Below are 24597 nucleotides of genomic sequence, written 5' to 3'. Positions count from 1 at the left end.
CAACGAGTCTATTCACCTGAATGTCGGCCTTCCGTGCGACAGAGGGCAATTATTGGTGAGGTTGTGGGAATTTGAGTTAGGAACTTCCAGCCCTCCATGGATTTCCCATGAGCGGTGAAGGCCTTCTTATGTCTGCACGGTTATCAACTCAACAAAAGCTTGCCCACCCTTCCGGCTGACCCGGACGCCCAGCAGACTCGGCCGTAGACGCACTCGACTGCGTCAAACGAGCCTCTGTCAAATGTAACCCAAGTCGTCCCACCATCAAGCGTGATATCGGATCCGGAAGGTCCAACAGCGACAGCCACCCCACACAGCCCCGGGGCCCATGACGAGCCCGATCGGTATCCGCCCGGGAACACCTCCGATGCTGTCCAGGTCTCTCCGCCATCCTCGGACCACGCTGATGTGTGGAGGGAACCATTAGCCACGTTGAAGTCGCCTCCAGTTGCAATGCCGTTGTGCGCATCTTTGAATCGTACCGAGAACACCCCGGCCGAGGCACCACCCGCAATCGCACTGCCCGAGACATCCCACTGGTACCCATCTGAGCTCCGGAAGACTCTGCCGGGATCGATGCCACCCGATGCGAGATACCATCGGCCCGCTGCGGTAGAGATGCAAGTTCCGCTGGCCGCGAATCCGAATTCTCCCTCCAAAGCAGGGGACATCCCGCTGGGGTCCACGATAGTCCAAGAGCTACCCCCATCAAGCGTCTCTATCAAACGGAACTTGCCATCGACTGGGTCGCTCACGGCAATCCCCCTCTCATCGTCCTCGAAATCGACGCAGTTGAAAAACGCGGATGCCTCCTCATTAGCGAAGGTTTGCGTCCAAGACTCCCCGCCATTGGCCGTGATGTAAATGCGCGAATCCGCTCCTTCGCCAATAGACAGGATGACAGCCTTTTCCGCCGAGAACGCCTGCACATCGCGGAACTGCAGGTCAGCGTCTTCGATTGACAATCTGGGGCCAACTGATTGCCACGAAGCACCGCCATCGGTGGTGCGAAGAACTGTCCCTCCTGTACCGGATACCCAGGCTATTTGGTCCGACACTGGCGACAACCCGCGGAGTTGCTGTTGGCTGTTGGTCGGTAAAATCTCCCATGTCAAGGTCAAGTTCAATTTCCGTTCGTGGATACCACTCCTCACTGCCAGAGAAGGGGCGATGGCGACCAGAGTCAAGACCAATGCAAAAAGGCTCATCATCATGGCGGTAGTTCGGACTGATCGTTCAAATACAGACGAAAAAAAATGATTGTTTAAGAGAACTGCGTCCGTAGCTAAGGTATTAAGTACATGTAGGTAAGGCGGGGTTCGTGTTGTTCGTGTTGGTTTGTGGTACACCAGCCTCCTCATTTCGTGTTGATAACCATCTCAACGTCCTTCTTGCAGATCATTGACGACCTTCCAATTCGGGCCACTTTGTTTGGCGATGTTTCTTCGTCCGCCCCACTCACCAATCCCATGGCCCTGGAATCCCAGGTCCATCATCCTGGGAGCACGATCGCTTGCTCGACTTCATGATACACCGCTTCCGAGCTCACGACGGATTTCGTGAAACATTTGAGATTGGTAGTGTTTTACTACTATCTTCAGATATTCACCTCATCCTTGTACCATTGTTATGGAAGCTCTAGTGCATCTTGAACAAGACGTTTCTCGCTCCAGAATTATGCGCTGAGGTAATGTATGCAATCTGGGCCTCGACATTCAACCACCATGCTATTAGTCGCCCTCCGAATGATATTCACACGGAACATTACACCGTACCAATTCCATTCTACTCTCTAACAACTCTGCAAGGCATTTGTCTGTCCATCGTCGCCGACCGTTCACTTGCCCCCAGTAGTGAACTTGCCGTTCGCAATAGCGTCAGAAATCTCCTCGTCGGCGCTGAAGTAGGCGTCTAAGTCACTTCGTTTCTCCAATAAGAGGTCGACCACCATGCGACCAAACACGATTTTGCCAGCTTCACCCAAGTGGGTTCTATCGGTGCTCGCCAGGTTGTAATACTGGGAATTTTCCTCTCCAATGGCATTGACGTAGTCGGTGCTCGCTAGGTTAAGATCAAGCCACTTAATGCTGCTGGCCTTTGCCGCTGCGATCGTCTTGCCCCTCCAGTCAGCAAGGTCTTGGTCCACTTCACCATTTTCGAAGCGACGGCGAGTGAGAGACGTGATGAAAATCTAGGTAGGATTAGTTGTCAGTCTCAAGGTCCTGCGCAAGGAGTGAAAACTCACCGGAGTCGCCCCAGCATCCTTTAGCTTGGCAGCAATGGCAACCAGATTGGCCCGAAACTCGTTTAAGGTAAGACTCTTTTGGTCATTGTGACCGAATTGAACAGTCACAATGGGCTCGTAATCGGCCTTCGTGTCATTGATACCCTGCAAAAGCGAAGCCCAGCGGCCGTTCGACTTCCAAGAGACGTTCGTAGAGCCGCTCTTCCCCCTGTTCTCGCCTTTCGTGGGGTCTTTGAGGTAAGACAAGAAACCGTCACCCCAGCCGCCGTTGATCGCGACAGTGGAGTCGCCGATAAGGAAGAAATAGGGAGATTTCTTGGCTCGAGCAACGGGCGATCCCGTGGTCATCGCCGCCGCCAACGCGATCAGTGATGTAAAGATAGTTGATCTCATGATGCTGAGATTGCAGAATAGAAAGCTGGTTGATGGCGAAATTATCGCAGTCTTGTTGAGGCTACCTTACTGTCCTTGTCTGAGTGTACTTTCCTTCCAGGCCTGAAGGATTCTGAGATTCCAAGGTTTCGTGAATCTGGATCTAGACGCTTTATAGCCTTCCGAGCCTCTCAAAACCCACTGCTCTCGAGCATCGGAAGTCATCATCATGGAAGTCTCATATGACTATCCCAGACTGCGTGACGGCTGAATCCACCAGTTGAGACTCAGCCATTCGGCCGAGAAGACAAGTCGAGCTGAACTTCCGCCATCTCATCTGCACCTTCGCACATAAACGCGGGGCCCCGCGCTACAGTTGCCAGCATAAATGATATTTTCGGAGCAAAGGAAGCTTCTGAGGCACGAGTCGACCTCCCTTAAAGCCCATCGAGATGTCAATGTAGACCCTCTCTATTAGCACTTGTTGGAAAATGGAGTCTCCCGGGCTTTGAATGTGACATCCGCACAATCATTGCCCCGAAGTGTCATACGCACACTCGGATACATCCCTGAGGATGTGGTCTTCGGGCTAATGCGGGTCGCTCCGTTCAACCCTACCATTTTGTTGGCCACCGAGAGTGGGTGTTTTCAGGTGAACCGTAGTGATCGTCCTCTACACATCCAAATCAGACGGATTGACGGGGCAAGTCTGTCGGATTCTAGGACAAGCACCCGGAAATGATTCCCACATTCCAGATGAGAGGCTCGATTCGTGTATCCCGGCCATGACGAGATTCCCTGCCTGGAAGAATGTTTTCCAAGATGGTCGTGTGGATGATCTCGTCTTCTAGTACACGTACCGGAAGATGAGATGGAAATTGAGGTGTGGTACGTGGATTGAGTTGGTGATTTAAGTGCTAAGAGGGGGTATCGGGTGTTTCTGCTTTGCCCTGCTCCGAGGCAATAAGGTCAACAATACAACTGTTTCTGGTGAATCATGTTCACTATTGGAAATACAACAGTGACACTGTTCATCTTCTTGATGTGGGTACAGCGCAAAGTTGAGCAGGTTAAGGCAGCGTTCCCGGGTCACTGCACGCTGCACGATAAGAGGATCCTTAACGGCGTCGTGCCCTCGGCAGATAGGAAGCGAGGGAAACACACCTTAACTGGAACAACAATCAATTAAATGTAAATGCATCTACCGTAAAGACTTTTTATTTTTTATTTTTGGATAAGGTTGGAAGAAAGGCCAGTGCCGATCATCAAAGCAGGGCATCCTCATGGCAATAGGCTAGCATCAAACCATTTGTCAGCGCGTAAGCGTGTAGGCACGAAAATTTAAGGACCGGCATAACGCTTGTTCACTGCATTCTGATGGGTTTCACTGACACGCTAATCTTCTGAAAGCGTGGCTGTCATCCATCAGATTCCCACCTGGGCCCTTGGCGTTGGGATGACCATACCTTAATCAGACCCAAACCCCTGCTTTTGAGAGCGTGCCCATGTCTCAACATGCGGACTGCTCCGTCGACCACACGTAGGGGGCTTTGAAAGGATATCGATCGAAGACGTCTTAAGAGTTGCGGTGGCTCTGAAATGAGTCTTCTGGCAACCAGTTGGCTAAAGTACGTTTAGCTTTGTGTCTTGAACTTTTGCTTTCGTTTCAATCTCACGCGTTTCAGTGTCGTCGTTCTTTACAGCAGCTTGTCTGCATATTATTCGCTCATTTCAGCACCAACTCACGCCAATCTTTCTGTTGTTTTCTTGAAGCTTTCTCATTATCATGAAGCTCGCAAGCATTTTGGGAATTGCTAGTACGGCTGGTGCCTACACCGTCACTGTTGTTGACAGATTCATGTACAAGAACATTGACCCGGTGGTTATACCGGGCCAGTATGCCAGTCACCTGCACACCTTCTTTGGATCTGATGCTGTCACTTTGAACACAACTACCTCCAAAGAGTTACAAACCGTCTGTGCCACGGCAGTGAACCCCAACGACTACTCCTCTTACTGTAAGTCAACTTCTACCTGGGAAATACCTCCATCAACTAGAAAGTCTGTTTGTTAACACGAAACCAGGGGTACCTACACTGTTCTATAAGAACAAGACTACAACGGCCCCGGTTCCCATCAGTCGGTTCAGCGCCTACTACGTTGCGATCGAAAAGGCAGAAGTTGCCATTCCACAAGACTACAAGGTCGTCGTCGGCAACGCTTCCGCAAAGTCCGAAGCTGACACCGAGCCTCTGGCGGGCATCCAATGGTTCTGCGAAGGCGGTCCCAGCTCAGAGAAGGACGTCAATGGCTTCCCATCCAAGACCTGCAACACCCATCTCCAAACTATCCTCCTGTTCCACGACTGCGTCAACGAGGAGACGCTAGAGTCCACATACTCTGGAACCCAGCACTGGACTGCTACTAGCAAGCCAGCCAATCGCTGCCCTCTTGGTATGAAGAGAATGCCTCAACTGCGCTTCAGCATTCGGTTTGACCTTCGCAAGGCTTTGCCTGACGGTTGGGAGGGAACCGCCCCTCTGGAACTTGCCTGCGGTCCGGCATACTGTACCCATGGTGACTTCATCAATGGCTGGCTCCCAAAGGCCGCTGAGAATATGTTGCTTGCCAATTCAAAGCGTGAATTCGCCGGCGTAGATGGCCCTGCAGGCAAATACAATGATGGGTCTGTCTGTGGTGCCAAGAACGCCACGGATGCCGACCCGGAGAACGGCACTTCGGATTACACGACCAGCAAGCAGATCCTCCAAAAGCTTACAGGTCTGCAGGTTTGATTGAATGGGCGCCGATGGGTGCTTTTGGCTTGGCCAAGTTTGTTCGCCTAGACGGTTGACTTCTCTATGTTTCGATCGTGCCTCTTATATTCCGAGGTGACTAGCCTCTTCATGGCAGCTTGCTGGAACCCCCGCATATTTGGCTTAATTTCAAGTCAGTTTCTTGGCTCATTTGCGCATCTCCTAGATCGCTGGAGGTATTAAGGCATATCGCTTCCCTTCGCTATTTTTATATTACTACTAGTACTTAGATGTTACTTGAGACGATGACAATTGGCACTTTGCCCATCCCACCCATGCCCGGCTAAAGCCCTCGCATAGATGCGATCAGGATGCATTACCCAAAGAAACCTGTCATTGAATTCCACCCGCATGTCTCTACTCAAAATGCCATGCAACGAGTGGCGTCGGAGCGTTTCCAAGAGATATGTGTCGGATTGGAAGTCCAATTCGACCTCGAGGCAAGGGGCCTATATAGGGGCTATCTATAGACCGTATTTACGAGATCTACGGTTTACCTAACCTCTAGTTAAAACCTCCTTTTTACACTTTATATAGAAGTTAAATATATATCGATTTTAACCTCTTCGTCACCTACAGTTCGAACCAATCCCTATAACAGGGATACCAACAACAAGTCAATGTTTAGATCCTATCGTATTAAATAGCCACTACCTAACCCCAGAATACTACTCTTCTCATCTACGTTGAATAAGTCCATAGTTGGTGTTCGATCTATTCTGATCTGGTCTAGGTAGCCAAGTCGTGCGTCCTTAACATCCCGTAGACCATGGTCTGTCACATTTGCTGCGACATTCTAAGACGGCTGCACCGTTGCGGGCAAATTTAGAGTTGGTTCGCGACCATATAGTTCACAGCTAATCGGGGATTTGTAGAAGGAGTTTTGCCCCAGAACGTGAAAGCCCCTTTCTAATGTCTCCTTGTAGTTCTACCTTACACGTACTGGCAGGTACAAAAGGGGAACTTGGACATCATAGTGGACATGTTTACTTCAGTAGGTAACCTCGCTTCGCTTGAAAGGTACGCGCATGTCTTATTCGGAAACCTTGACCTCCTAAGCTCCCGATGAAAGGGCCCTATTCGCTGAAGTACTGGACCAAGAGTCTGAGTCGGGGAATAATTGCCCGGAAAGAGAGACACCGGTCAACGGTGGAGAGCGACGGGGAACGGCTGGCGGGGTCATCCATCCCAGCGAAGGCTGCTGAGCGGCTAAATCCCGTTTTCTTTTTTTTTTTTCTTTTTTTTTTTGACTGGTTTTTGAGTCGCAATATGATCAAGCTCACATTTGATCAGGGGCATTATTCTTGTGTCCAAGAGAAATCTTCGCCAAATCATAAACCATTTAGGAGGACTTTCCCTAGGATGGTGGCTATAATACAAGCCTTCTATGTATATATATGCATGTGTTCTTCCTGTGTCAATGAGACAGCCAATGGGTAGAACCTCAAGTAGACGCGTTGTTAGTTTCACGGCCATTATTATATGATTGACCTAAGGCTTGGGAACGTCCTCCAAGTGCCAATTACGACAGCACGGGACAAAAGTAAAAGTGCCCGCTCTTAAAAGGGTGTTTGGGTAACCCTGTACTCTTCGGAACCCTGATGAAGTACCCCTTTCTGCCTGTCCAGGGCTGGCAATGCTTGGTCTCAGTGCTAGTTTGGCGACGTAATCACACGCAAAGAAGGGTTATCTCCCATTAACCGTAAGGGGCCAAAAAGGCGCAACACGTGCATGTGGACCCTATTGTGTTCTTGCCGACATGGGACTCGAAGCCCGGTGTCGACTCAATTCTATCTTCTTTCATTAACATTGCCTCCAAGTAAGTGTGTTTAGTCACCCCGCGCTGGGGAAATTGTCTAATCGGCCTGCTGCAGCATCTCTTCTGTACGAGTCCACTCAAAGTTTAGGAAGAGGACAATTAGTACCTGTATTACCGTGCACTTCCTGTTGACGGAACTTGCGCGCAAAATGTCACAAACAGCTGTAAAGACATCATCTGTACAGTTGAGAAGCATTCACGGCCACACATCATCTACGCCATTCACGAATTTTCTGGACGATGGAGACCGCTCGAGATCAAGAGCCAGATCCAGCTATACGCAACATGATGCCTCAGGTCTCAACGAACTGACCTTCCCCGAAGGAGGCTGGCAGGCCTGGCTGGTTGTCTTTGGGTCGTTCTGTGCAATGCTTTCGGTTTTCGGCCTCATTAACTCAGCTGCCGTCTTCGAGTCATATTTCTCTGAAAACCAACTTGCTGATCATTCATCATCCGAGATCGGATGGATTTTCAGCTTGTACCTTTTCATTGTCTTTTTTGTCGGTATTCAAGTTGGTCCCCTGTTTGACCAGTACGGTCCCCGTGGCCTTGTTGTCGCTGGTGGTCTTTGCATGTCTGCAAGCCTTCTCTTATTGAGCTTATGCAAAGGTTCGTTTCTTCAACGGCTCAAATGTTATTGGACCTGACAACTTAATGCAAGCAGAATATTATCAAATCCTGCTGGCGTACTCAATTCTCGGTGGCTTGGGAGGTGCCCTACTGGACTCGCCCTCTTACGGCGCTATTGCTCACTTCTTTGACTCACGCCGAGGCTTCGCCACGGGTATAGCCGCCACAGCTGGTTCGATAGGCGGAATCGTGTATCCGATCTTGCTTCAAAACCTGTTCCCGACTCTCGGGTTTGGTCCGACAGCGCGGATTCTTGGCTTCATCCTCCTTGGACTAACGGTACCCGCGACTCTCTTTATTCGGTCTCGGCTGCCAAAGAAAGAGGGACCTGGGTCCATCTGGCCAGATTTGACTGTCTTCCGCGATCCAAAATTTAGCCTGTCAGCGATCGGAATCTTCTTCATGGAGTGGGGTCTCTTTGTCCCCATCACCTACATCATCTCTTACGCTGCGACTCTACCCGGCAGCAACGTTCATTCGTACACAATTCTGTCCATTCTCAACGCGACATCAGCGATCGGGAGGTTCCTCCCAGGTCTGGCTGCAGACAAGTACGGGAGATTTAACGTCATTCTCATCACCATCGCCCTCTGCTTCATCACAATTCTTGGCCTATGGCTGCCTTCGGGAAATTCTCAATCGATGCTCCTAGCTTTTGTTGCTATATTCGGTTTCGCAAGTGGGAGTAATCTAGGACTAGTTCCGGTCTGCCTGGGTCAATTGTGCGATGCAAGGGAATATGGACGTTATCTCTCCACGGCGATGATGATGGCCAGCTTCGGCACTCTCAGCAGTTTGCCAATTGCCGGTGCCATCCTCGAGGCACAGGAAGGAGGCCAAAACTGGAAGGGACTGATATTGTTTTCTGGCGTCTCTTATTTTCTTGCTTTCATTTGCTACGCTGCGGTTAGGGTTTTGGCTGTGGGGTGGGAATTCTCAGCAAGATTCTAAGACGGCAGTCAAACTAACCAGCAATATTTTGAAGTCCATACCACGGCTGCAATCCCAGCTTTGCGAGATATTGCTGCTACGTTACAGACACTTTTCAAGCTAGTTCGATAGACCACTTCTCATCCTCGATATCTACCACTACCTAGTACAGTCTCCTACTTACCTTGCCTCTCCGTTGCGGGCACGATAAACCTTAATCACTGCTATGATCCGCCTCCATGGATCCTCTACGCAACGCCGGCCAATGGTGCAAGTACTACTTGATGTACATAATCATGGGAGATTCGAGCCGAATCGCCGCGGGAAAGCCGATGTCAGGGCTGTCGACTCCAGCTCGATGAGCAGAGGAATCCCAGAACCAGGATCTCACTGTGTTCATCTTCTCAATTCCGCATGTGGCTGCTAACATCGCTCGTGAGTTCTTGACGAGTCATGGTATACTAGAAAAGGTTCAATGGCTTTATGGTATAACACGCGGGGGAACTTGATTTAGCCGATTTTGAGCTTGACTTCGCGCAGCAAAAGCTGGTACTGACATGGTTATGATCAAGGCAGATTTCGCCTTATCTTCTCTTACGGGCCATTTTAATACTGACTTGGTGATTATTTGATGTGCCAGATACAAGCAAGTTGCATTGCAGCCGTAAACTTCGGCGAATTGACTCAAAGTTGAGGCCTGTCTGCTCTATGTCCGACTCAACACCGCTGCTAGACCCTTGCTGAAGACTGGGGGAGTGAACCGTGACGACATGGAAGCAGTCCTCTGCTACAGCTGGGGCCCCGTGGAATCCTGGCTTACGGGAGTTGCCGCCTATTCAACCTAGCCTAGTCAGTGAGTTGACACATCTCTGTCCAAAAGAAGAGTAGGGTGGATGACATAAAACTCGATTTGGAAATCTTGGTCCGTGGTCCTGGGCATGACCCCGTCGAGATGTAGTTGAACGCTCGACTTCTTTGGGAATATCAAGTGTGCCTATTGCCATAGGTCTGTGTTGGAAACCGGTGGCCTTTCAAGCTCCTATCAACTGACAACGCGTTCGTGAGTCAAGCAAAGTGCGGTCACGGCTTTTCATCGTGTAATGGATCATTTGATTGGGCCAAATCCATAGCTAGTTTAAGCTAAGAACGCATCGGTGGCGGGTTGCTGCATGCCTTTCCGTCAACCTATGTACGGCTAGTCTGGTGGTCTGTGGTTCTGCAGTGTGAATGGCATTGGAAAGAACAATCTTGCCGCTCAATAGGTACTGTGGCGGCCTTGTCGGCATCTGCAGAAAGAGAGGCTGGAGTATCATTCCAACTTTTATCTCCCCAGTCATAGCTGGTCAGGAATTCTCCAACGTAAGCCAGTGAGCGATTTATTTAGACTTATTTCCTCACCTGTTCATGAGACGTGGTCGGATCTCGGCACAGGCACAGCCTCACCTAGCGTGCAATTAGTACCGGAAACTTACACCCGACCTCCCGAAAGTGATGATCGCCATCATTAGTCTTCTTCGAGAACGTTGAGGTTAATGACTGTGGACAAATGTGGCTATAGAAAAGGCATCTCTATCTCCATATCGCCCGAGTTCATGATATAATAGCCGCAACTGCCAGTGTTCCAAGACAGCCGCAAGAAGTAAGGTGTAAGGTGGCGGGGAAAGGCAGAGGTTGCGACTGGTTGGACTTTCCTATCAACTCAATTTACACTAAAAGTCATCTCGAGAAAATAGCAAAGCTTCAGACGGCAGGAAGATGGGAGTTTTGTGTAAAACTGAAGACTTCTGCTCGTCTGCCACGCTAGACCCCAGCATGAGAATAACTCCACGGGCGCTCCCGGTCGTCTGGAGAGCCGGTGAGTTTTGTGATCTCGGAATATCGGACCAGGCTCGGCCCCTCCTCACAATGAGTGCTTGAGGATTCTTATATTGCGGATTAGCCTAACGTAGGCACTGTCGGAGATATGAAACGGCCCGATATGAGGAGGCTCTCGATGAAGATTGGTAGAAATCAAGGTGTGTTTCGAACGAAATTGCAGATCGAGACTGAATCAATAGGTTGATCACAGATAAGGTACGTGGATTCAAGGAGGCTCACCGGTCGACTCCTCGTCCTAATCGATATGCTCCTCGGAATGGGGTAAACCACGTCCAGTTCACCATGTTTATGACATATTATGAAGCATTTCCGGAGACTCCCATTCGAACTAGAAACATTGATCCTTTGTTGCTGTAGGCAACTCCAGAAGGCTCGATATCACCCAGACTTCAGATGATAAGCTCTGACACACCGTGAGTATGCTGGGAGCAGCATTAGCTAGCCTTAAGTTGCCAATGCAAGATAAGGCGGCTATGGCTGGACCTTTGCCTGCCGGAGACCTGCGCCCAGAACCTTAGTGGGGAAGCGAACCGGTACCCCGCGGGATTGACAGTTCCCCGCGCGACATGAGCGAAGACGCGAGGCACTGAGTTTTTGTTTGCGTCAGCTCGCCCAATGGGGATTTGAAATAGACTTTCTACACCCGGTATGAGGAGATTGGCACATTGGCTGGTTGAAGAGGCTAGCATCCAGGCCATCGGATAGGGCTGAGGACAATACGACCAAGTACGAGAGTGGGCAGACCAAAGCCAAGCCCGTCCTAGGTAGTCAGCCTGGGTTTGGTCTGGAATCAGGCCACGATGGCAGTTCGTTGTGGCAAACGATGCAATCGAAATAACTTAACATTACCGAAGATCTACCAAGCTTCGCTAGTTTCAACCACAGGAGACCACGAGCAAGGCCCTAGCCTGCTTCTGAATTACGAATTGGGTCATGAAATAGAGTTCACGCACATGCACCCGAGTCAACGCATGCATATTTTCTTTAACGTCAGAGTTGCGACCCCAGCGGGAGGTCTAATCTTGTCCAACATTCATTCGGATAACATCACGGCAAGTCAAAGTCAGGCCATTTCCGCCCCGTTTGAGTTCATGGCTTTGGTGAAGCAATCCGGCTGGCAGCGCTGATACCATTTGCCATGGCGATCATCGATGCAAGTTGCGATGGACATGATAACAATAGACGTATATCTGGTAGCTCCAATGCCTTGGTCCCTTGGACACTGCACTTGAGATCATCCGGGACCACGTAGCAGACCGTCGAATGCAGCGAGAGGAATAGATGCCAGATCCAGAACTTCGATCAGTTGAGGAATTGAGGACCTCATGTGCGAGAGGGGAAACGTAGCTGGGCAGTAAGAAAGATTGGCCCTGCAGCTCAGCAGCTCTTCCTCCTATTGTGAATTGAGCAAACTACTCTACTATAAGATGAACAGATAGCGATCCATCGAAGGGAATTTTCTGACTGGATGACCTTAAGTCTGAGAGAGAAATCCGAAGTTGATCCATGTGTTGCGGGTAATGCTCACCATCTGGAATAGTCAAGGAAGCCTTCTTCGGATAAAAGAATCTTCTGAAACAGATCATCACAACTCTTTCTCCAATGGAAGTCCGTAGCTGTCGCATTGAGCTTTTCCAGAGGTGATCGAAGTGAACGGTGCGGCGGGTGGGGCCGACTTCTAAGAGGGGAACGGAGGCCTTGCCCGCCATACATATGTCTCTCGAGACATGCACCCAAGCTAATAGTATCCAGGGAACAGTAAACGGGCCTAGAAACGATGGGGATCTGAGCTGAGAGACATGGAGCGTAGGGGGGTCAAGCCATCAAAGTTCGGCTAGAAGTCCAGAAGAGATTCATTCCACGAGGCGTCTGGATGATCGCAGGACTCAAGCATTGCCTGTTCAAGGTTCAGTAGCGTCCTCCAGAGACATGGTATTTGTTACATGTAGGTCAAGAACCATGGCCGGCTAGATCTCTCAGGACTCATTGGGCAGGGATGGAGTTACCAGTCTACCTTACCTTGGATGGCCCTCGCGGGATGATCTCCTGCTTCTCGACTCGGAAATCACGGCCCGGGGTCTATCAGTGCTTTGAACTACGCACAGCTGTAATGAACATGAAGCGGGGATGGTTTACATATTCCAAGACCCCCACAACACAACATGACTCCGACGATATAAGCTCTCTTGTATCTGTTTCCTCTGCCATCCCATCCATCATATTCCATTCCAAGACATTTCATGCGATGTCTTCGCCGACCTCAGCAAATACCACGGACATTGGTGGAAGAGTATACAAACGTCGACCCGGCGCTTGCGAAACATGCAAAGTACGAAAACGAAAATGTGGGTTGAGAACCTTGAGAACATCTTCGAAGCAGTGGCATAACAATTCATAGGCGATGGCGGCAGGCCGAGTTGCGACAAGTGCCTTGTAAGTGTACCCATGGCTGGACTGGACGCCGTGGAATCTCATTACTTGTAGTCATCCGCCTCCTTCTGCTTCTACGTCACACCAAAGAAGAGGGGAAGATCCAGTCAGAACAGTAGGAAGATTCAACCATGCCGCGTTGTTTACCATACAGCAGCTAAGCACATCCGACCAGGCTTCAACGCGACAACCAGACACAGTGCATCATTCGATGATTTCAACTTCACGTCACAGCAATCCACATCACCCCCTTCACCGACAGATCACCTGAACTACTTTGGAGCCCCGTCAACTCAGTCATCACTCTCAGATGTAAACAGGCTATTGGATCTTGGGCAATTCCCGGCCCCGGTGACGAATGAATCCCTTGAAGAACACTGGGGACCGTTGTCAGGTGGTCTATTGAACTCGCCTGATGCTCTCGGAGCACAGAGCACAGAGATCATCGCCAGCCCAGTCTCTTCAGCATTGGAGTATTGTTGGAGCACGCAACTCTTATCTAATGGTCACAGCGTCTCTGGATTCCAGGAGTTTGATAGTGTTGCATCGACCGGCTGGAGCCTTGAAACTCTGCAGACGACCACCGATGAGAGCATCATCGACCATTCTATTCATGGTATGCTTCCAAGCCATAATTCTGGGAGACAGTATACCAGCTTACAGAATGATCAGTGACATCCGCGTACTCAACAACTGATATGGTGAAGCTCCTTATAGGAAGAGCTCGGAGTTCTTGCAATTCTAAACAGTTTGGGCAGAACCTCATGGATCTTGTAGACGAATCCACCACCTGCTGTTACAGCCCAAAGCTTCCGGAGAGTACCCACCAAAGGGTTCAACCTAGCCTTGACACACTAGTTGAGTTTCTTCATGGTACACTGCTATTAATTCCAGGAGCAGTCTTGATGGGGTTGAGAACCGAGGCTAACTGTTGCTCGCAGCTTTCACCGCATCTGAACCATATCTGTAAGTATTGTCATAGTCCAGCGTACGAAGCCTGCTGGTAGTATGAGTGTGATCTGACCATGTATCTTAGTGGGTTGAAATACGTCAAAGACTCTGAAATTCTGCGACTCTTTGAAGAGGTGGTTATGAAAGGAATGTCGGACCATGTTACGAGTTCGATAGTATACGGCGCGCTTTCTATTGGTTGCTCAATCTCGATGCGACAATGCTTCCCTTCCAAAGAGACAGAGTCAAACATGAGATGCTTGTATAGCAATGCCATGGTACATGTCGAGAAACTGCACTCGTGTCCTCCATCAGCTCTGAGCTTCAAGGTAGTACTTACACCCCCAGTGCTGCCCAAGTATAATGAGCTATTCTGACTCAATCAAATAGGCACTGATCACAATGGTAGGCACTAACGATTTGAGAGACGGTGAACCGCGTGGAATTGTAGCTGACACTTCTCGTAAAGCTCGTTGCCTCGACCTTTTGGAAACCGGCAGACACTGATTGGCTGCTCGGCGCTGCAGTTTCTTGCGCTCAATCTTTGAGACTAAACAGCCTGGCATGCCTCAAGATAGTCTGCCAGACCAGTGAGGATGTCGAATTATTGAATCACGCGTTTTGGCTGCTGTACATAATTGAAAAGCCTTTTCGGTTGCGTAACGGACAAGCTTCGGTAAGCTCGCCATTCTACTTCGCGATTTCATCATCAACCACATAAGTCACGCACTAACTTGTCTCCTTGTGTTTAGGCTTTGAATGATGCTTACATCGACCACGAGCCCATATCTTCCGATATCAGAGCTAGGAAGCCGCCAATGCAGACCATTGGAGTTCGTTACCGTCTGGCTCAATACTGTGCCAGAATAGCAGACGAATTTGATATACAGAAAGCTCAATCACGGTCGACGGTATTCACCTTAGAAAATGTAGATCACTGGTTGGAACAACTTCAAAGATTGAGAGTTGACGTTTTCAATGCACGAAGACCAGCACCCACCACGATATGGGACTCGAGAGTCGCCTCACCCAACAGCCCAAGTACCACGCCCTCTCAAGGGGACATCTCAACAAGCCTGCTGTACTTTGATCTGGTATTGTGTGTCTGCGGAAGACTCTCAGCCAGACCTTTGAGCGACCCAATCTCTGATAAGATAGAACAAAAGGTTCTTGAGTCTGCTATTGACATTTTGAAGTCACTTGTCGAAGTTGATCCCACCAAAGCCGGCACAGATCAGTATGTTTCCTTCGCGCTGTCTTCCACGGTCTCAGCACTAACCAAATGTCTTTCCAGGAATCTTGTGCGCATTGCCGTCAGCTCATTCTGCCTAGTTGCAACTTTCATTTCGAGAGCGAACGAGCGGGCCACAATCTTTAGATATCTGGTTTCGACACTTGGGTTCTTCGCTCGGATGACTGTTACTTCGCCACTCATGACATTGGGGAAGTTCAGCTCCGTGGTAGACTCCGTACAAAAGTCATTCGAGAACAACATTTGAAAAGTTTTGATACATACTATATACTAGGAAAATTACCTTTCAACAAACAAGTTTCAATACACTTCAATAGACTAGAAGACTTAGCACCTTACATTTCTACTTTGCGTTAAGACCTATAGTACTACCATTTCTTATAATCCTGACTGACAAGCTCACATCGTCTACGACTGATATTAGTGTTGGAAACTTAGCCAGTAGTGGTTTGGTGTACATATATGCTTCCATCTGAACATTATCAGAATCCTGGTGCATCTCGAACACCGACGGCCCTCTTTTTAACTCCACCAACACTCGGAATTCTTGTGACTGAGTCAGCTTCTCGTTGGCCCTTCTTCGTCCGGCATAAGTGGGATGTGATCTTTTGTGGTGTCTAATCTCGGCAAGTCTAAGCGCCTGGGTGAGGTTAGCCACGCCAACACTTGTCTCGCCCAGCTCCTCTGCGGGGTAAACCGAGCATACCCCGTGGAGAGGCCACGCATGGCGTTGCAGCACGACGTGGGCATGTCTTTCGCCAGTTCGTCTTGTTCGGCAAAGCTCAGGGTCCGATCGTCGGCCTCGCGAGCAGGTCCAAGTCTATTCATGTTGTCACCCCTCGCCAAAGTTGTCGATGTACTTTTTCTTACTCGTGGCTGTTTTCCCAGAAAAACCACTACTCAAAACAACAGCTTATTCCTCGTAACACTATCACAACACAGTGAGGCGTTACTTGCCGAAATTCCCTGCGCGAACCAGAAACTCCGGCAACGAACATCTTTAATTTCCAGCTGAGTCACCCAATACTTCAGACTTATTCGGTGACATGACCGACACGAAATCGATCGCGCCCTACAACGTGGCCGGGAAAACGGCCATCATCACAGGGGCTGGGTCAGGTATGCAGTCCCAGCTCACCCTGCAGATTTGCATTGTAATATCTTTAGTAACCCATTGAATGAAACCTAGGCATCAATTTTTCTTTTGCTGAACTGCTCCTTGAGCGTGGCTGCAATGTCGTCATTGCTGACCTCGCTCTTCGACCAGAGGCGGAGCAGCTCGTCTCGAGCACCCAAGACAAAACAAACGGCAGGCCACGCGCACTTTTTGTCAAGACCAATGTGACCTCATGGCCGGCGCTATCCAACATGTTCAAAGTTACCGTTGATGAATTTGGGAGTTTCGACATCTTCTGTCCCGGAGCGGGCGTCTATGAGCCGCACTGGTCCAACTTCTGGCACCCGCCTGGATCATCCGAGAGCAAGGACAGTGTAGACGGCGGAAAATATGCTCTACTTGACATTAATATCACTCATCCAATTCGTTCTACGCAGCTAGCAATCTCCTACTGGCTTCATCCTAAGGAGGTCACGAATACCGCCCTACCACCTTCGATCAAAGCTTCACCCCAGAACCCAAAGCGCATTGTTCACATCTCATCAGTGGCTGGACAGGTTGCGAACATCAATGCACCTCTCTACGCAGCTTCTAAGTTCGCCATCACTGGATTCGTTCGCAGTCTCGCTCGCTTGGAACAGACCGATGGCATCCGCGTCAACGCTGTTGCACCCGGCGTAGTAAGAACTCCGCTTTGGACCGAGCACCCAGAGAAGCTGGTCAATCTGGACGAAGCTCAGGATGGTTGGGTCACTCCGCGGGAGGTTGCCGAGGCAATGCTGAGATGCGTTGAGGAGGAGGCACTTGTCGGAGGATCGATTCTGGAAGTTGGCAAAGATAACACGCGCTTGGTCGAAGCCTTCAACGCGCCTGGTCCAGACCCCGACCCAAAGAGGGGTCTGATTGCCAGAAATGGGTCAAAGGGAACCGAAATGGTCTTTTCTTGGTTGAGGGATGCCACCAAATGGGCTGTTGGCAGGGACTAATAGCCGAGTTCAGACAGGCTTTTCTCCCTAGTGTGCAGTAATTACACATACTTAGTTCGAAGTAACATCGTTTACTCTTCACTCTCACATCTCTTTCCACGTTTGGCCTGCATATGTTGGTACAACAGCACTCGAGAATTCGGCATCTCTAAATCTGTTCCAGGCCGCTTTTGGCGATGCAACTTACTGCTGGCCCTGGACGCCAGTACCTCAACGAGAGCAGCAATGTCTGAAGGAAGTGAAGTGGCACTTGGCTCTGGATGTTCAAAGCATCGCCGATGACCGCAACCCACAACGTACTTAGGCAACGAGTTATTGGCTCTGAGAAGCATGTCTCTGTGAAGGGAGTCACCGAGTTGTTCCGGAATTCCAGAGGCGTTATGATTCGACCATGAGAATTGGCCTGTTTGACTCTCGACCGCCGGACTAGCGACCTTACGAATAGTGATTCCCACCTTCGGCCCTTCAAACGTACACAAGTCCGGATGTTTCGGTGCGGCCAGGCCGGAGCGGGTACATGCTTGTGTGGTTCGGTCGCCTGGCTTCAAAGCGAGACTGAGTCTGGATTCGTTCGAGTGCCAATCTGTCGTCCTGCAAGTTTGCTGGGGCAAAAATCGCAGCTACGTATGTCGAGTGGAGAAATTGCAAAAGAGCATAGCGGCATGGTCTGGCCACGCGCAATCCAAATACAAAGCTGCCAAGAGAATGTGATTGTAAGGTCGGTAGGTACGTACGTACGTACGCACTGTGTCTACTGCACAGATGCAGGGTAAGAGTTGAAGTAATTATTGCGCCAAAGGCTATCGTATAGAACGGAAATCCAGAGCCGGCCCCTTTATGCTACTTCTCCAACAATGCGCAAAAGACTGCGCCGAGAATTGTGAGAATTGTGTACGGAGAGGTCGGTAATTGCATTCAATCTGTTAAAGTTCGACCACTGGGAATTCGGCTTGCACCGAAAGCGAAAGCCCGTATTACACTCTACAGTAGGGGGGCCCGCAATGGTTTGCGCGAGTCAGGGGTCTTTCCCAGGGAACTTAGGTCATCTTATAAGGCTTGAGGCGATTATTGATCGTGGCCGAAGGATCGTGCTTGGAAGTTTTGGTTCACTCAACTGTCAGCTAGGCCATCATGAAGTCATTCGTTAAGCAGGCTGCCTTCGCAGCTTGCCTCCCATGGTTGGTTGTCTCTGATTACAATGACGCCTTTGTTGTTGAGTTTGATGCTTCCATGCAATTGGTAAAAACACACAAGAGTAATCTCGCAGTAGAGATGCCACTAACACGGTGACAGAGCGCAGAGGATCTAATCAGCCGAGCGCAAACATCTCTAGCAGCCTCCGGCCTTGACTGCACAGCATCTTCGCGATTCCATTTCACTCATGCCGTATTCCAAGGAGGATCTTTCAACGTCGGCTGCACCAACGATGGAGTTTCTCGAAAATCGGTACTGTCGACGCTACAGTCAATTGATGGCATTCACAAGGCATGGCCAGTAACCTCAGCAACACCGGCCGTCCATATGCCGAGGATTCCAGGAATTTCTGACGGCAATTGGGGAAGCAATACCCATGGATTGTCCAAGCGCGACTTGTTCCAGATCTCAGCTCTCAACGCAAGAGACGGCATCGCAGCCATCACCTTGCCGACGCACGTGGATACTGGAGTGTCAAAGCTTCATGCCAGCAACATCACGGGCAAAGGCATTCGTGTGGCCGTTATTGACAGTGGTTTCGATGTTGACACCCCAGGTCTGAGCAAAACCAACATTGCTTATGCCCATGACATGACAGACGGCGATAATGATGTCCGTGACAACTGTTCTTTCCACGGCACGCACGTTCTGGGTATTGTGGGAGCCAAGGGTGATGAGGGTAGATTCGGTGTCGTTGGCGTAGCGCCGGATGCCACGTACGAGCTTTACCGTATTACAGGCTGCACCTCTGGAACTACGGATGACGCGATTATCAGCTCGTTCCTCGAGGCTGCAGAAAGAGGCGTAGACGTTATCTCATGCTCATATGGAGGTGATCTCACCTTCCCTGAAGGTATGTTGGCTATTAACTCCTATATAAGCTCAAGGACCATCCTGACAACTTCGAGACCCCTGGTCTATCGTGGCTACGCGACTATTCAACAACGGCACTTATGTTTCCCTTGTAGCTGGAAATGGTGGCCCTGGTATCTTTACAGGCGCCAGTCCCGGGGGTGCAGATGCCGTCGCCGCCGTCGGGTCTACTGATAACTCGCAAACTCCTTACTACAACTGGGGTGGCAATTGGACTGCAGGAGGTGAAGGCGGACCCATTCGTTTCGTCCCTGGCATGCCTTTCGACTTCCCATCAAATGAGGGTCTGACCATCTGGACTTCAGACACACCCAACACCAATGGTTGCCAGCTACTTCCGGACAAGTCTACTTTGCCGGCCGACTTGTCCAAAGTTATTTTCCTCTCCCAATTTGACCAATGCTGGATGGCGGCCGATAACTCTACAGTTTCTCTTACCAAAGAGTTCGGCATCCCGTATGTCATGTACTACAGTTGGAGTAATTACACTGTTTCTCAAGGACCGCTCTTCCTGAAGGTCTCTGCAGCAAATCAAAAAGGATCTGTCACGATCGATTACGAAACAGCAAAGCAACTGCTAGATGCGAAGGCGAAACACGGCTCTGTCCAAGTCTTTCTGGCAACTGAGGTCTCTGTTGCAGACGTTAGTCTCACTTACAAGGCTAATAACCAGTCCGGCCTCCTGAGCTCCGTGTTCACCAGCTGGGGTCCGACTCTTCGAGCAGGATCTATGCCTGCCTTTCATGCTCCCGGCGGCAACATCTTGAGCACTTTCCCTGGATGGCTTGGAGGCTACGGAGTAGTCAGTGGTAAGTTCAACATCCATTCACGAGCGCCGTAGAGCTATCATTGACAAGTATTCTCCGTCAGGCACCAGCCAGGCCACGCCGTTCGTCGCCGGCATCGCTGCGCTTGTCAAGCAGCAGCATCCAGACTACAGCTCTGAAGATATTAGGAATGTGATCGCAGCCACATCCCGCCCGGTCAAGTGGTATGATGGAAAGGGAAACACGGGAGACTTCCTGGCGCCGGTCTTCCAACAAGGATCTGGTCTTGTCGACGCTTGGGGAGCAGTCCACTCCGCTACACTACTCGACGCCTCTGCTCTTTCCTTCAATGACACAGCGAATCGTCCCAAAGAGCTGACTTTTACCATCAAGAACACCGGATTGGAGACTAACACCTACCAACTGAGTCATGTTGGAGCCAGCTCTGGCTATGTTCTGGACAAGGCGGATGGCTACCAACTCACTGAGGCCGTGGTCTATCCCGTGTACGCCGAGGTCAACATTTCCCCCACAGCTCTCTCAATTGAGCCAGGACAGACTGCCACAGTTTCGGTCTCAATCTCAAAAGAGCCCGCCTTGTCGGAAGCTTCCACTCGCGTCTCCTATTTTGGCGGCTACATAGACATCGAAGCCAAGGGCGCAACCGACGTTAACAGACTCTCGCTACCCTATACGGGCTTCGGCGCACCCCTCACTACCTTGCACAGCATCAACCGCGATAAATCATATCTCTCAGCGTACAATGTGACCGCTGGCCGGGCATCGCATGCTGAATCAGGCCGCGTTTATACTTGCACATTAAACATGACCGCAGATATTCCAGCTTCTTTCCCTGGCAACGAGTTTCCCGGCATTGAGGTCTTCCTATTCTTGCAGTCGCGTAACATGACCATTCACATGGTTGATGCCAAGACCGGAAAGGAAGTTGTCAAATCATACCAGAGTACGTCAGAGGACCCTTGGAATGGTTCAACATGGTATTGGGATGGTTCCGATGATAACAAAGCTCCCGTACCCGCTGGCACTTACAAGTGGCGTGTCAAGGCTCTTAAGATGCTTGGAAAAGCGGAGAATGAGGAGGATTGGGAAACCTGGGAAGCCGGTACCTGGGTTCTGGAATACACTGCTGACAGCATTTTCTCTTCGAATTCGACGGGTTCAAAGAGGTAACGCAACACTTAGATAAGTAGCTAGCCAGAGTCGAATGCGAAAGAAAGTTGTTGGAGTCTGGCGAAGATATGTTCTATTACCTCCAGTCATATTGAAGTCGATCAAATCGATTTGTGCGGTCACGAAGAAGACGTGGTATGAGTGGGGTATTTGCTTCTCTCGTAGCCTCTTTCGTTGCCTGGCCTGTCAACAGGTCAACAGGTTAATCAATCCCTGTTCAGCTCGCCTGCGATGAGATGAGCCACGCTTGGCACTAGTCAGAGCAGTAAGACCTAGTGGAACAACCTTGCAGCTTCGCCCGTACAATGAACTTTTTACTTCCCCATTGGGCAAGTCTGTCTCAATAAGCCCAAGAAGCTCCAATGGCGATACTCTCATGCAGGAGTTTGCGGCGTAGTGCACCTGCATATCATGTGGTCTGTCTTGCTGCGCGCAATCATGAGGAGATTAGGCTGCTCAAGCCTCGGAGTTTAAGTAGCCGCGATGCCTTCCAGTGAGCCTCAGGTCTTCTTGCCTTCTGGTACCATACTATATTGCCCAGCGACTTTCTTATCCCCCGAGACCACTAACAAGCCGTGGTCTGACGCAACAAATCGTGTTCCATTTTCATCATGGGCTGGTACGAAATCACCGACGACTACATCAAGGACGCAAAAATCGCCCTCCCTGTGTGCGAGACTCTCCAGGTCAGAGATGTCAACGGCGGCACACAACGAACCATTTATCGCGTTGATCAGAGCGGACGACAAATACCAATGTGGACTGTCAATGAGAACAACGAAGAAGGCGTCCTTGCGATTGTCTCCGCAGACCCCAGAGTACAGGTCCCCGCGGGCAGTGCAGTCGGTATTATCAAATACCACACTTTGTCTTCAAAAACACAAATCACCCTCCGCGGTTCCAATCTGAGCCTGAGGCTCACGGACTACAGCCATGGGCACGAAATTAATCTCAACGGCTGCAACTATCGATGGGTCATGTCCAAGAACACAATGTCGACGAACACACTGTACCTCAAAACCGATGGAGACCGGTTATTAGCGAAATGGTCGGGAAAGCCTGAAAGCCGCGGAGGGGATTCGAGTCCGATTTTTGAGCTGTTTGTCCCGCCTCAAACATTTGATATGGATCTGTTGGTCGTCACCGGGCTGGCATCTGCAGGGTACTGGAAGAAAGCAAATAAGTTCGGGAGCCCGATAAGTAAGATCCTGAAGATAATGGGAAGACTTGGTCCGTAAGCAAACGTGGATTGGTCATCGCAGATGGCGCTTAGAGAGAATTGCTAGCATTGAAGCTGAATATTCCTCGTCTGATTGCCACTCAACTACATTATAACTATGGCGAGGATTCTATTGATTTCAATTAATAAACCATTTGATCCCACATTGACTTTTGACCAGGGTCTAGACCGCCAAATGACGTCTCTCGATGTGCACTACCAGAGGCGGTTTCTTCCAGATGGCCCAGGCTTTGTGATTAGAGTATGGCTGTGTCCATTCTGTCGAGGATGAATCAAGCTTCATGTCAAATTCCCATAGAAGTCGCGCAATGATAACTCGCATCTCGTTATATGCCAGGTGCTTGCCAATGCAGTTGCGAGGGCCATAAGAAAATGGCTGTATGGCGTCCCGCTTATCCGCGTAGAAGGGGGACGTTGGGTCATGAGCAACGCTGGGAAGCCACCGTTCAGGGACAAAGCTCTCTGGCTGGGCAAAGTTTGAAGCAGATAGGCCGGCAGAAGAGTGATGAACTCCGACTCGAGTCTTTCAGACGCCTTCATTAGCAACTCTCCCGGCTTAAATAAGTGGAGTAAGATAGTATGCAGAGAACTTACACCTGATGGAAAGAACATTCCCTCGATATAAGTTGGCTCCTTCGTCTTTGGAACGACTCTCTCAAGCGCAGTTGGTACGGGCGGATAGAGTCTAAAGGTCTCGTTCAGCACCGCGAGAAGGTATGGCAAGCGTGCTGTAGCATCCGTGAAGTTGATTTCGCTGGCTGCTTCGAACGCTGCTCTGACTTCCTCGACGGCTTTTTTGTGTGCATGAGGCGTCGATAAGAGGTAAAAGGTGCAAGCCGTCATCAAAGTCGCGGTCGTATCACTGCCGGCCACGAAGAGTGTGTTAGAGTTTGTGACAATCTCTTCAATGGAAGTGATAGTCTTCTCTTCTCTTCCACGCAGAAGACCCTGCATGAAATCTTTTCGGGTGACTTCAGAGTTATGCTCGAGCCTCTTATTGACGGCTTTTCTGGTGTAGTCAAATTGGTCCATGAAGCCCTTTTCAACATCCCGCGCCAAAATCGGCAGGACGATCCACGCCAATGGGCCTAGCAAAGTGTTTAGTTCGAAGAGTTTCTTGGCGCGTTCGATAAACATGAGGACAGAGGTCACCACGTGATGGAACTCGTTGTTGTCGAGACCGCCCAAAGACTCGCCAAACGTCAAGTCGCCGATAATGTCGAAGGAAGCAATGTGGAACCACCTGCCCATCTCTGTCGGCATTCGGGATTCAGCCACATCAGATAGCCTTCGAACCAGCTTATCGACGTAGTCGTGAATGATCGGCTCCTGCTCGGCTAAAGACCGTGGCGAGAAAGCATGGGCGACTCCTCGGCGAATTCGAGCGTGATTGACATCATCAGCGTCAAGGATATTGGAGTCAGGGTCGAGTTGCTTCGAGGCACTGTACTTTGGGAACTGCCCGTGCCCATGGCCGTAAATCGTCTTCCAGGCCTGGCTAGTAGTAAACGTCACCGCATCTGGCGAGTAGCGTACGACGTTCCCATATTTTCTGTGAAACTTGCGAATATCTTGATCGATGGTACCGAACAATATCTTGAACTTGGGAATGACTGGGAATATCGTCCATAATTTGGGACCCGGAACGTGGCTCAACGGCGAGAAATAAGCTTGATAAATGCCTCGAGAAAGATAAAAGAAGGAGAAAGAACCGATTGCTAACAAAGCAATATGGGCAAGCGACTGAGTTCCCGTTAACAAAAGGGAGCTCAGAGCCATTGTCATAAAGTAGATTGAGCTGCGGACCTCAGTTGTTTCTATCAGCTGGTGCCAAATTCAACGACGGGCTTCTCAGCCTTTATGTCCGTAAAGTAAGTTGATTTCACAATGAGTGCCATCGCTCTCA

General features: G+C 50.0%; 9 protein-coding genes across 9 annotated transcripts; 6 read left to right on the top strand and 3 right to left on the bottom strand.

Moving 5' to 3' along the window:
* Positions 1 to 143: 143 nt before the first annotated feature.
* Positions 144 to 1208, bottom strand: BDP55DRAFT_564713 (oxidoreductase; the record flags this gene model as incomplete). The annotated part of the gene is made up of 1 exon (XM_060570354.1): positions 144 to 1208. One exon carries the CDS (start codon positions 1206 to 1208, stop codon positions 144 to 146), a length of 1065 nt encoding a protein of 354 aa, XP_060423468.1.
* Positions 1209 to 1359: 151 nt separating this feature from the next.
* BDP55DRAFT_681925 (SGNH hydrolase-type esterase domain-containing protein) lies at positions 1360 to 2733 on the bottom strand. Its single transcript, XM_060576235.1, has 2 exons — positions 2246 to 2733; positions 1360 to 2191 (listed from the first exon to the last, which is right to left on the bottom strand). The coding sequence occupies exons 1-2, from the start codon at positions 2636 to 2638 to the stop codon at positions 1838 to 1840; spliced, it is 747 nt and encodes a 248-aa protein (XP_060423467.1). The 5' UTR covers positions 2639 to 2733; the 3' UTR covers positions 1360 to 1837.
* A 1736-nt stretch (positions 2734 to 4469) lies between these two features.
* BDP55DRAFT_681924 (uncharacterized protein) lies at positions 4470 to 5580 on the top strand. The gene is made up of 2 exons (XM_060576234.1): positions 4470 to 4635; positions 4703 to 5580. Exons 1-2 carry the CDS (start codon positions 4476 to 4478, stop codon positions 5410 to 5412), a joined length of 870 nt encoding a protein of 289 aa, XP_060423466.1. The 5' UTR covers positions 4470 to 4475; the 3' UTR covers positions 5413 to 5580.
* A 1821-nt stretch (positions 5581 to 7401) lies between these two features.
* BDP55DRAFT_637657 (riboflavin transporter MCH5) lies at positions 7402 to 8833 on the top strand (the record flags this gene model as incomplete). Its single annotated transcript, XM_060573008.1, has 2 exons — positions 7402 to 7861; positions 7917 to 8833. 2 exons carry the CDS (start codon positions 7402 to 7404, stop codon positions 8831 to 8833), a joined length of 1377 nt encoding a protein of 458 aa, XP_060423465.1.
* Positions 8834 to 14232: 5399 nt separating this feature from the next.
* On the top strand, positions 14233 to 15233 carry BDP55DRAFT_389834 (uncharacterized protein). The gene is made up of 4 exons (XM_060567213.1): positions 14233 to 14476; positions 14541 to 14747; positions 14824 to 15000; positions 15060 to 15233. Exons 1-4 carry the CDS (start codon positions 14474 to 14476, stop codon positions 15159 to 15161), a joined length of 489 nt encoding a protein of 162 aa, XP_060423464.1. The 5' UTR covers positions 14233 to 14473; the 3' UTR covers positions 15162 to 15233.
* Positions 15234 to 16073: 840 nt separating this feature from the next.
* Positions 16074 to 17488, top strand: BDP55DRAFT_389793 (short chain dehydrogenase). The gene is made up of 2 exons (XM_060567212.1): positions 16074 to 16442; positions 16513 to 17488. Exons 1-2 carry the CDS (start codon positions 16370 to 16372, stop codon positions 17424 to 17426), a joined length of 987 nt encoding a protein of 328 aa, XP_060423463.1. The 5' UTR covers positions 16074 to 16369; the 3' UTR covers positions 17427 to 17488.
* Positions 17489 to 18535: 1047 nt separating this feature from the next.
* BDP55DRAFT_773179 (serine endopeptidase) lies at positions 18536 to 21567 on the top strand. The gene is made up of 4 exons (XM_060581169.1): positions 18536 to 18665; positions 18720 to 19473; positions 19529 to 20302; positions 20364 to 21567. The coding sequence occupies exons 1-4, from the start codon at positions 18558 to 18560 to the stop codon at positions 21449 to 21451; spliced, it is 2724 nt and encodes a 907-aa protein (XP_060423462.1). The 5' UTR covers positions 18536 to 18557; the 3' UTR covers positions 21452 to 21567.
* Positions 21568 to 22152: 585 nt separating this feature from the next.
* On the top strand, positions 22153 to 22635 carry BDP55DRAFT_513157 (uncharacterized protein; the record flags this gene model as incomplete). The annotated part of the gene is made up of 1 exon (XM_060567727.1): positions 22153 to 22635. A coding segment is annotated over one exon (483 nt), but the record flags the coding sequence as incomplete, so codon positions are not given.
* A 219-nt stretch (positions 22636 to 22854) lies between these two features.
* Positions 22855 to 24470, bottom strand: BDP55DRAFT_564679 (benzoate 4-monooxygenase cytochrome P450; the record flags this gene model as incomplete). The annotated part of the gene is made up of 2 exons (XM_060570351.1): positions 22855 to 23214; positions 23286 to 24470. The coding sequence occupies 2 exons, from the start codon at positions 24468 to 24470 to the stop codon at positions 22855 to 22857; spliced, it is 1545 nt and encodes a 514-aa protein (XP_060423460.1).
* Positions 24471 to 24597: the final 127 nt, after the last annotated feature.

This window comes from Colletotrichum godetiae (assembly GCF_030913485.1).
Source record: "Colletotrichum godetiae strain CBS 193.32 chromosome Unknown BDP55scaffold_70, whole genome shotgun sequence".
NCBI classification, from domain to species: domain Eukaryota; kingdom Fungi; phylum Ascomycota; class Sordariomycetes; order Glomerellales; family Glomerellaceae; genus Colletotrichum; species Colletotrichum godetiae.
The sequence above is the reverse complement of the archived record's forward strand: the minus strand, read 5'-3'. Positions and strand labels throughout refer to the sequence as shown.

Coding starts and splice junctions, on each gene's coding strand:
- BDP55DRAFT_681925 (XM_060576235.1), bottom strand. CDS start 2,638: ATGAGATCAACTATCTTTACATCACTGATCGCGTTGGCGGCGGCGATG. Junction 2,192..2,245: donor AGGATGCTGGGGCGACTCCG/GTGAGTTTTCAC, acceptor AATCCTACCTAG/ATTTTCATCACGTCTCTCAC.
- BDP55DRAFT_681924 (XM_060576234.1), top strand. CDS start 4,476: ATGTACAAGAACATTGACCCGGTGGTTATACCGGGCCAGTATGCCAGT. Junction 4,636..4,702: donor CAACGACTACTCCTCTTACT/GTAAGTCAACTT, acceptor ACACGAAACCAG/GGGTACCTACACTGTTCTAT.
- BDP55DRAFT_389834 (XM_060567213.1), top strand. Junction 14,748..14,823: donor TGCGTAACGGACAAGCTTCG/GTAAGCTCGCCA, acceptor CCTTGTGTTTAG/GCTTTGAATGATGCTTACAT. Junction 15,001..15,059: donor CGGTATTCACCTTAGAAAAT/GTAGATCACTGG, acceptor CAATGCACGAAG/ACCAGCACCCACCACGATAT.
- BDP55DRAFT_389793 (XM_060567212.1), top strand. CDS start 16,370: ATGACCGACACGAAATCGATCGCGCCCTACAACGTGGCCGGGAAAACG. Junction 16,443..16,512: donor CATCACAGGGGCTGGGTCAG/GTATGCAGTCCC, acceptor AATGAAACCTAG/GCATCAATTTTTCTTTTGCT.
- BDP55DRAFT_773179 (XM_060581169.1), top strand. CDS start 18,558: ATGAAGTCATTCGTTAAGCAGGCTGCCTTCGCAGCTTGCCTCCCATGG. Junction 18,666..18,719: donor TTGATGCTTCCATGCAATTG/GTAAAAACACAC, acceptor ACACGGTGACAG/AGCGCAGAGGATCTAATCAG. Junction 19,474..19,528: donor TGATCTCACCTTCCCTGAAG/GTATGTTGGCTA, acceptor GACAACTTCGAG/ACCCCTGGTCTATCGTGGCT.